This window comes from Volvox carteri (assembly GCF_000143455.1).
Source record: "Volvox carteri f. nagariensis unplaced genomic scaffold VOLCAscaffold_45, whole genome shotgun sequence".
In the NCBI taxonomy this organism is placed as follows: Eukaryota; Viridiplantae; Chlorophyta; class Chlorophyceae; order Chlamydomonadales; family Volvocaceae; genus Volvox; species Volvox carteri.
This window is the reverse complement of record NW_003307588.1, coordinates 195,568-205,057: the sequence shown is the minus strand read 5'-3', so window position 1 is coordinate 205,057 and position 9,490 is coordinate 195,568. Positions and strand designations below refer to the sequence as shown.

Here is a 9,490-nt window from a genome sequence, read left to right as displayed (position 1 = left end):
ACTCCGGGGTACGGGTATGGCTACGGATATGGAAGCAGCTTCGCCGCCGGCGCCGCGTCCCACGGGGAGAAGGAGAAGGAGTCATCCGCTGGGGGCCCGCAGAAGCGCAGGTTCCGTGAAGCTCGTGAGGGGGAGCAGGTGCGTGTGTCGGAAGTGGCGCAATGGGGCACACATGACGGCCCTAGTTCAGTGCGTCAGTCTGTGCACGGCGTTACGGTTCTCAACTTGTCGAAGCGTCTCCCCCCTTCCCTCTCCTCTCTTTCCGCTTGCCTCCCTTCCTTCCTTTCACGCTCTCTGTGTTAAGGGGGCCCCGCGCGCACTGATTAAGCATTAGGGGTGTTTGGGAGCGATGATGTTTATCCTTACTGAACGTTACCGCTGGAGCTGGCGAATGAGGGGCGAACGTTCTCTCCGCATTTTCTTCGAGCTGATAAACTTTCAAAGCGGGACCTGAGAATCGTCCCCTCTGCAGCTTACAATAAATTGTGCCAGCTCGCTCTTGCCTCCTCCTCTTACCCTTTTTCGCGGCTTTTCGTCTCCTCCCCCCCCCCCCGGGTCCTTCACTGCTCATCCGAGACGCAACGAGACGACGTTACTGACGAACTGCCGTACTGCTTGTTGCCGCGCCTGATGCCGCCGGCCGTGCAACTGAATGCTCTGGCCACCGGCACTGCGTGTGGAATACTCCTCGTCTTGCTTGGCGCGGCGTGGTCGCGCGTGTACGTATGTGCGCACGTGCGTGTATTCGTGCCCATATGTGTGCTCGCGCAGGCACGTCCCTCCCCCCCTCCTCCAGACAACCCCTACGCACAGTACGCCCAGGCAAAGGGACGCGCCGCCACCCCTGGCGGGGTTGGCGGTACGGCCGGGGCCGCCGCCGCCGGCGGCGGCAGCGGTGGACCTGGTGGTGGCGACGCGTCGGCGTCTGGACATGGCGGCCGACCCACGGGACCAGGAGGTACGGCACTGCGCTCTTGCGGTGCCGCTGGACGCCGCCGCGGCAGCGGCAGTGCGCGGGGGGAAGGGGGGCGCTGGTGCCGGTGCGGGATGTGGCGGTAGCGATGGCGGCTCAGCGTTGTTGGTGCCGTTGTTGTGTATGTTATGTCGTATTGTATTGTTTGCGGTGGTGCAGCGCTGGGTCCAACCTCGGTGTGCCACATCCACTGAACCACAGCCGTTCGAACTGCGTTGCGGCCTCATCAAAGGCGCCACCGCCACGGGGGAAAGGTGGCTGGTGGGGATGCCGCGTGTTTCGCCCGTGTTTGAGGGTCTCACGGCGACGGCTGACGGCGTCTCTTGCGGGTGGTGCTGTCTGTGTAACGTGAGGAGGCTTGGAGAGGAAGTTACATCTGGGTTATGACCCATGGGTCTGTTCCTGGCCGGCTGCGGCACCGCGTAGGGACAAAGGTGCCCCTATGATGTGGGCACCAGAGGGTGAGGTTGGGGGTAACTTGCAGCCCGGGCCGGGGCCCCTCTGTGTGCGTCTGTTGATCTGTGTCAAGTGGCATGTGGCGTCGTTCACATCCTGGGGGGTGGGCATTGTGCTCCGGACTGGGTGCCGAGCAGGGAATGTGTTATGGGGTAGGCTTTTAAGTTTTGCTTTCGAGTTTTGCTGGTCCAGCTGGTTTGCTCCCTGGCGAGCTGGTTGGCTGGGTTGTATGTGCTGTCCAGGGGCGAGGACATGTCGGGGTCGGTATGCAGCATGTACGGCTGGTTCGTTGGTGGTTGATTGGTTGACCTGGTCGGCTTGGTGGAGGCACGGATTTGGTGACCAGCTCACAGCAACTGTGCGTGTGTACATCTGTGTGTCTGTCTGTCCGTCTGAGCGATCCTTTGGGGGCTCTTCAATACTCACGTTTGGAAAGTTGGTTTGGAAGTCCGGGTTCCTTGCTCGCTGTGTTTGGGGTTGAGGCTGGGCTTTGGGTGTCTTCCATGGCGTGGCCAGCGTGGTGAATGAGAATGTGTGTGCCTGTGTGTCGTGGTGTGTGAAAAGCCGGGAGCTGCAGTGTCGGTGTTCGCCCCCCTGTACTTAGTGCTGTTGTGAGGGGGTTACACGGGGGTGCACGTGTATGGGCGAGGCGATGTCTCCGTGTTTGTGCGGTTACTCGGCGTGTTGTGAGGAGCGAACTGATGGTGGGGTTCCGAGCCCTGCCAGGGAGAGGAGGGGGAAGTTCGTGCGGTGGTACGGCCCCATGGACCCCCACGGTCGTATGACGGATGCAGAGCTGCGGCGGCGGCCGCCGCAACACAGCTGCCGGCTACCCACCCACACAGCACAGCGGCTGTCGGCCCTCGGCTCCCCCCCGCCCCGACTCCACCACACCTTGGCATGTGCCATACTCACCCACCCTGGCCCCACTTATGGGCCCTCGCCGTCCCTTTTTCGACCCCCACTGACACTTCCACCCGCCCCTCGCCACCCCTCTCCTGACTGCTGTGCCCCCTTCACTGGCCCATGGACCCACGGGTCGGTCCCTGCCTCCCGGCGCCGCAGCTGCCGATTCCGTCCCTGCCTCCGCAGCCTCCGGTGGCGCTAATCCCCGGGACGAGCAACCCTCCGCTACCGGCGCCCAGGTCACTGGGTCCCTGCAGGGCCTTATCGGATATGGCGATGGAGACGACTGAGGAGAACTCCCTCTCACTGAGGAGGTGGTGGTGGTGGTGGTGGCTATGTACGTCAGCCACACACACCTGCATGACTGCTGGATGGTGTCGGGACGTGGCATGAAGCGACTGACCGGCAGAGGCCGTGACGACTGCTGCGACTGCGAGGGCGATGCTCGAGAGTGTGGTTGGAAATGCAGGGGCAACACATCAGGCGGTTGAAGCGGTTTCAAGAAGGAGAGGCGGGGCAACAGCCGAGGCAACGGAAGCGGAGGCGAGTAAGGAGATTTCCTGCGCATGCTGCAGTGCTGGCGACGGCGGTGGCTGCTGCTAAGATGTCAACGATGCTGCGGCGGTGGCGATGTGGTAAACAGGTGAAACAGGTGAACGGGGGTGGGTGAAACCGGCATGAGGAGCTAGGTGGGACTTTGGGGGAGGGGGGGAAGGGGGGTTAGCAGCTGGCCGAGAAGGCCCGGAGGCTGCCGCGATGACGGCGGGGAGACGCGGAGTTGGGGCCTTGGGTGAAGGCGAGGGAAGTTCTCGTGGAGATTGGCAAGGTCATAACGGGATGGAAGTAGTGGGGCTGGGTCGCGGGAGTTGGTGAGAGCGTGAGGGAGCGCGTGTGCGCCTTTTTGCATCCATCGCATGTGTTAGCTTTTTGGGGACTTTTCGTTCTCGTGCTTTTGCACCCCCTGCGATACCGAAAGGATTGGGGGTTTATGGGAAGAGCGGCTAGGGTCCGAGGGAAAGGGGTGCGCGGAAAAACAGAGTTGGGCTTTGGGCTCCTTGCAAGGTGTTGTTGGTGCTGCTGTTAATCTTAGCTGTGTTACTGTTCTGTGATTGCTTCGGGGTAAGATGCTGCAGATGCTATCATACGGTGGACCGCCAGAGGGAGAGAGGGAGGGGGAGGGAGAGAGAGAGCAGAGCACTGCCGTTACCTGGTGCCGCACAGCCGCTTTTGGGGTCAGGCGGTTTAGAGGAGTGCCATGGTAATGGTAGAGGGTATGGGAAGGTAAGGGGCAGAAGATTACCGCCAGCCTCGCCTTTGAGTTTCGGCGTTGAGAGTTAGGTGTTGTTCTGGGGCTTTGATATAAACCCCGACAGGTTGGGTGATGTGATATACACAACTCCATGGGGGGCAGTGTTTAACTTGTTCGTTGGTGGTGGAGGAGGAGGGTGCTGGTGGTCTGGGGTGCTGGTGCCGTGCTTTGCTCCGTTGTGAGCGGGTCCCCTGTTGTACTCGTATGCTCGCCATGCTGTAATTCTCGTCAACAGTGATCATCTCTTCATTATCTCTGTGAGATGCTCATGGAGAGGATGTGAAAAAAATAATGCGATCGCGATACAAAGGGTATATACAAACTTTGCGACACAAACTCCCGAAGATATACAGCTACCCTGTCTATTTTCTTGTTTTGTGGCACGTTCGGCTGGTTTGGCAGTGGCCAAATCCACTCGTACTAAGGTTCAGCACCAGCTGGGTGAAGTACTGTGGCGAGGGATCAAATGGGGCTTGCTTTACCCTACCCTACCCTACTCACCAAGCCCTGTCGCCGCCAAAACTCCTGCTTCCACCGCCGTACCCCATTGGGCAGCGCCAGGCAACACGACAATCCCCACGCCCTACCGCCCTCGTCCAGGAAAGTTTACATAACAATCGGTCACACGCATCTGGAGTTCTGGACAACTACCTCTTCCTTGCAATTACATTGCCCATTGCCCAGAAGGACGCCCTGACGAAAGCTGTAAAGCCAGATATTAGTAGAGGCCTGCACAGGAAATTAGCTGAGTGCCTTGTAAGGCCTTATGCCCCCAGCGAGGCATCGACTGGGATGGTTTTAATACGCGGCGGAGGGTGCAGGCGGTGCCACAGGCCCGGTGATCTTCAGGGGCGCCTCCTCGCAGTTGCTGTTGTCCACGTAGCTGAGCTCCCAGGGCTCGATACCCGCCCGCCGCAACGCGCCATGTAGGCGGTCCGTGTGCTGCGGACCCGGCATGCGGCCATCGGGGGTTGCCAGGATGGCGCCGCTGTACGACAGACCTGTAAAACATTACAGGGGGATGGTCGTCTCGGGGTGTAGATCTATCTGTATCTGGAGCTGTGTTTATATACGCGTGCGCTACACGGCTGAGGGTGCGCTACACGGCTGAGGGTGTGTAACCCGTGTCTGCACGCCTGGCCCATTCGATTCCCCCTGCAAGCCTACAGCTGTTTAAGCTCGTCCTGAGGCCAGGACGGCATCCAGACCAGATTCCCTCCACTCACCCCAAAAGTCAACAGTCCGTCCGTCCGTCCATCCTTGTCTGGTGCCCGTGGGGCCCCTCAGGCGGGTAACGGAACTCAGAGCGTAACACGCACATACATACATACATACACAGTCCAAGACAGCCCCGCTGATTCGACGCATCTAGGGCCCCGGGGCGGCAGCGGCAGCGGCAGCGGCACTACCGGCGAAGTGCTATAGTGACCCAAATCCCACCTGCCTTGCCAGCCCGCCTGCAACGCCGCAGCCCCCGCTAACGCTGCTGCCGCTGCTGTTGTGACGGCGGCTGTAGCCCGGCTGTAATTTCTGTCCCCCGGCCCGGCAAGTCCCTCCCTCGATTGATAATCCTCACCTGCCGTGGACGCCGCCCCGCTGTAATAGAAGAGGCAGTAGTCCAGTCCCTCGTGGCAATCCAGAATGCGCCAGAACTCGTTGGAGGTGACGCCATTGTCCAGAACCGACAAGTGGAAGGTGCCGGGAACCTGCGAGCAGAGTGCGCATGTCCTAATCCTATCCATGCACTTTGCTTGCAGACCTAACGGTCCCATGCGCACTGCGACCGGGTGCGCCCACATAAACACACACACACACACACAAACACACACACACACACACACACAAACACACACACATCAACACCACCATATACTAATCACAATCACACAGCACGAGGGCAAGATGCAGTTCGGAAGGTGGGCAACTGGCTGACTGGCGTGTCTTAGACAGACGGACGGATAGAATTTATACTAGCAGACAGACAGACAGACAGACAGACAGACAGACAGACAATCACATGCCGTATAGCTGGGAGGCAAGATGTGCCTCCTATCGCTCTGCCTACCCGGTGAGGGCCCCCGGGCCACTGAGCTTCCCTCGACCGCCAGATGGGCGGATGGGCCGATCACCGCAACACCGCCCCCACCCGCCCACCCACCCACCCGGCCAGGGGCCGCCCTCTCACCTTCCCTTGTCGTACACGGTAAACCCTGCGACGCCACACCTCCCTCCCATCCACCGTTATGGCCTTGAACACCGGCTCGTACCACAGCTGCCCACGACCTCTACCCTTGTAGTACAGTTGGTGCTGACACGGAAAGTAGTCGTACGCGGGGTTCTTGCCTGAGGCGGGCGGGGCCATGGGAGGGAGGGGGAAGGGGAGGGGTTTGGCGGCGGGAGAAGCGAAAAGGGGAGGAATGTAGTACGGCTGGTAAGGGACCACAGCTCGCGCGGCAGGAGCGGAAGAAGGAACGTGGTAGGAGGGGCGGTTATGGTGCTGGTGTTGGTGTTGTTGTGGTGATGGTGTTGTTGTGGTGATGGTGATGGCATCCTGCCTTCCGGATCTTAGTCACACGCGGGTCCACAGGCAGCTCCGTCCCCACCTCCAGCTGCACATCATACACCAGTGGTGGCGGTGGTACCATTACCCCGGCCCGTCCGTATGCACTCCACATGCCGCGACCGCAGACCTATTCCCCTCTCCTCCCTCTACCGCCCCCAATCGCACGGTCCCCATAGCGCACACCGCCTCTCGCTCCGTCCCAAGCTAGCTACGTCGGAATCATCCGTCCCAGTCATTAGCGCTGCCGCCGCCGCTGCCGTACCTGCCGCCACCAGCCAGCTGTACGGCTTGCCCTTGCGGTCCCCGAGGAGGCTCGACGCCGGGGCGCCTTGACGGGGCTCATCCAGCCAGCCGAAAAAGAGCTCCTCAGCTGACCCATGGGTCAGCGGGGCGCCGCGGAAGGAGGCCATGGGCGCGGGGTCTGGTGGGATGTTGACGGGTGGGGGAGGGGCGTCGAGTGCGGGTTAGGGTATGTATGTATGTATGTATCTTTCACCCCCCACACCCTCTGGTGACATCAGTAGCCCCTGCCATGTAAAACACGCGCACACGTGTACATACACGGCATCCCTTTAGGTCCGTCAAGACACACACGCACACACACACGCACGTAAATCACGTACGTACCTGGCAGCAGGGGCGGCTTTGCGTCCAGATTGCGGCAGTTGTGTAGCTGCAAGATGCAGAGGCTGAACTGCTCCAGGAGGGGGCTCTCATAGCTGACTATACAGCGGTACTGGCACACCTGGGGACGTAATGGGGGGTGGTGTGGTGTCATGTGGTGGTCACACCACGATGGCCAATACACACACACACACACACACACACACACACACACACACACACAGAAACACACAGGGGTGTTATGGCATTCACCGCTCAAGCCAGGGCCCCAACTGCCTGTTGGGCCCAGATCTCCCGATTGTCACGTTTGTCTTCCCGGTTTTACTGCCGTACTGAAGCCGTACCTGGTCGTTGAAAGTGCAAGCCTGCAAGCAGTCCAGTGCCGACTTGCAAGTGGGGTCCTGAACGCAGCCAACCACCCTGGCGGTTGGCGGTTGGCGGTTTGGAGGGGATGCACAAGCGAGTACGGGTAGTTGGCTGTTGCGCGTTTTGGTTTGATTTCAGGGTGTTACTGACAATCCATTAGACGTTCTTAAATTAAACATTAAACAAAATAAAGTTTACAGGTCGCTCCATGCCCCTGAAAAAACCGAGCCCACGAACTGTCAACCGCCAACCGCCAACCATCACCCACTTGGATCCGCAATTCTTGATCATGCAGATGAGGGACTGCAGATCGAAACCCTTGGTGGTGTCCGCGACCTGGGTTTTGCCGTACAAGTTGAGGGGGTCGTTTTTTGGTGTTGGCTTTAGGGGTGGCCCAGGCACCACCGCGGGCGGCGGCTACTGCAGTGGGGGTTGCTGGGGTGTGGGTGCCGGCGAGGGGGCGGGGGGGGCCGTAGAAAGGCTACGAGGTAGAGCTGGGCCTGGCGGGACTTCCTTGGGGTTGAACGTTGGGGAGGCGTGCGTGTGTAGACTTCAGTGAAGCTGTACTACAGAATCAGATGGGCGACGTGTACGACAACGGAGGGGTAAGGAGAAAACGAAAACCACCGAGTGAAAGGTATCACCGGGAGGGGGGGGGGTGGACAGCGGGGGAGTACCCTGGCGGTGGTGGCGGTGGTGGTGGCGGTGGTGGCGGTGGCGGTGGTGGTGGGGAGCAAAGTAGGGATGATAGAAATGTCGGCAGGTGCTATTACGGCAGACACAACACCACACAGTCATGACCCGGGGGTGGATGACAATAAACGGAGGCGCTGCACCGGCGGCAGCAGCTGCAGCGACGGTTGCGGCTGCACGCGAACTGAGCGAGATCAAGCATATCGCTCTACTATACCCCTGTCGTACCTGTCGTACTGTCGTGACGTACTGGTTGACGAGCACTAAGTACACGAAGAGGAAGTTGTCGGAGTCGTAGCGACCGAGCAGCAGCTGCACGGTGTCCCACACGGCCAGCCCGCGGCCGTCCGGAGTCCAGGGAAGGCGGCTGTGCTCCAGGAAGGTAGGGGTAGGGGCGGGGGTAGGGGCGGGGGTAAGGGTAGGGGAAGAGGCGGGGGTAGGGGCGGCGTTAGGGGCGGGGGGAGGCCATAATCCAAAACAGGTAACACCTCCGAAGATATTTCGGTGGCAATGAAGGCCGGAAGTCCCTCCGAGGCTGTCCGTCCCACCCCGACAGCGGAGTAAACCCCCAAACGGGGCGTTGGGGCGGAAGGGCAACCGAAAACAAGGGAAGAGGGGGAAGAGGAGGAAGAGGGGGAAGAGGGGGAAGAGGGGGAAGAGGAGGAAGAGGGGGAAGAGGGGAAGAGGGGGGAAGAGGGGGCGAGGGGAAGAGGGGGGAAGAGGGGGCGAGGGGACAAGAGGACGAGGAGGAAGAGGGGCGGACGCCTGGAACGAAACAAACCTAGGCCAGGTAAAGACTTAGTCAGGTAAGCCAGGGAGCGGAGACATACAACAAAGCCAAACGTAATGTGCGTATCTTAATTTCACACCGTCGTACCGTGCGAGTGCCGTACGCCACGATCCTGGATCATGTGGACGCAGTCCGCCCTGCATTGCAGCCAGCCGAGTTCCCCGGGTTCCTCACCTCTCCTCAAAAAAATCCGAAGTCCCGGATCCCATATTAACCTTTTTCTAAGGTGTCTTAGGCTGCCCTCACCGAAACAGACTGGGACACGGAAATGCCGATAGCCGGGCAGTGTGGGCCAACGGCAACAACGGATGCACATGCACATGCACACACACACACACACACACGAAAAAACACAGGTTGCCCTAACCTTGGGCATAGACACCAATACGTACATACAGACGTACGGGCCGGCCGTACCTGGAGTCGCGTGAGCGCCTGGGAAAGGCTTTCGGAGCCGCCCGCGAAGAGCACCACATCTGGCAGCTTGGAAGTGACCCGTGGGTCCTTCCGGATCGTTAATGAGAGATGAGAGAGGGGCCAAGGGGGAAGCTAGGTAAGATAAGGTAAGTGGGGTTGGCAGCTAGTATGGTATTGGAGGCTGGCCTGCCTCTTCCCAACCGGACGGCCCGCCTTCAGGGCGCCCCTTGAAACTCTTGACAGCTCACGGAAAGCAAAGTCATGACCGGGCTGTCCCCCCAAGGGGACGGGCCCCCTTTCTCGAACTGCCTAATGTAGCTGCTGCCCCACTACTACTGCGGCTACTACCTGTCGGTACTGCCCAACTCCCCCTCCCCGTCCCCCTCCTCCCCC

At 60.2% G+C, this 9,490-nt stretch overlaps 2 protein-coding genes across 2 annotated transcripts in view; one reads left to right on the top strand and one right to left on the bottom strand.

Annotated features, from left to right (window-relative positions):
• The window catches only part of VOLCADRAFT_95571 (uncharacterized protein), a gene marked incomplete at both ends in the record, with an annotated part of 5,776 nt that extends 3,151 nt beyond the window's left edge, over positions 1–2,625 (top strand). The window contains 6 exons of the mRNA XM_002954725.1: positions 70–138; positions 577–735; positions 797–958; positions 1,175–1,227; positions 1,400–1,434; positions 2,495–2,625. Of these exons, the coding sequence (XP_002954771.1) occupies positions 70–138; positions 577–735; positions 797–958; positions 1,175–1,227; positions 1,400–1,434; positions 2,495–2,625 (609 nt within the window). The remainder of the gene's footprint in view (positions 1–69; positions 139–576; positions 736–796; positions 959–1,174; positions 1,228–1,399; positions 1,435–2,494) is intronic.
• Positions 2,626–4,442: 1,817 nt separating this feature from the next.
• Positions 4,443–9,490, bottom strand: part of VOLCADRAFT_95570 (uncharacterized protein) — a gene marked incomplete at both ends in the record, with an annotated part of 7,497 nt that continues 2,449 nt past the window's right edge. Inside the window, 9 exons of the mRNA XM_002954672.1 lie at positions 4,443–4,645; positions 5,221–5,350; positions 5,830–5,987; positions 6,470–6,628; positions 6,835–6,952; positions 7,176–7,251; positions 7,466–7,533; positions 8,119–8,262; positions 9,098–9,184. Of these exons, the coding sequence (XP_002954718.1) occupies positions 4,443–4,645; positions 5,221–5,350; positions 5,830–5,987; positions 6,470–6,628; positions 6,835–6,952; positions 7,176–7,251; positions 7,466–7,533; positions 8,119–8,262; positions 9,098–9,184 (1,143 nt within the window). The remainder of the gene's footprint in view (positions 4,646–5,220; positions 5,351–5,829; positions 5,988–6,469; positions 6,629–6,834; positions 6,953–7,175; positions 7,252–7,465; positions 7,534–8,118; positions 8,263–9,097; positions 9,185–9,490) is intronic.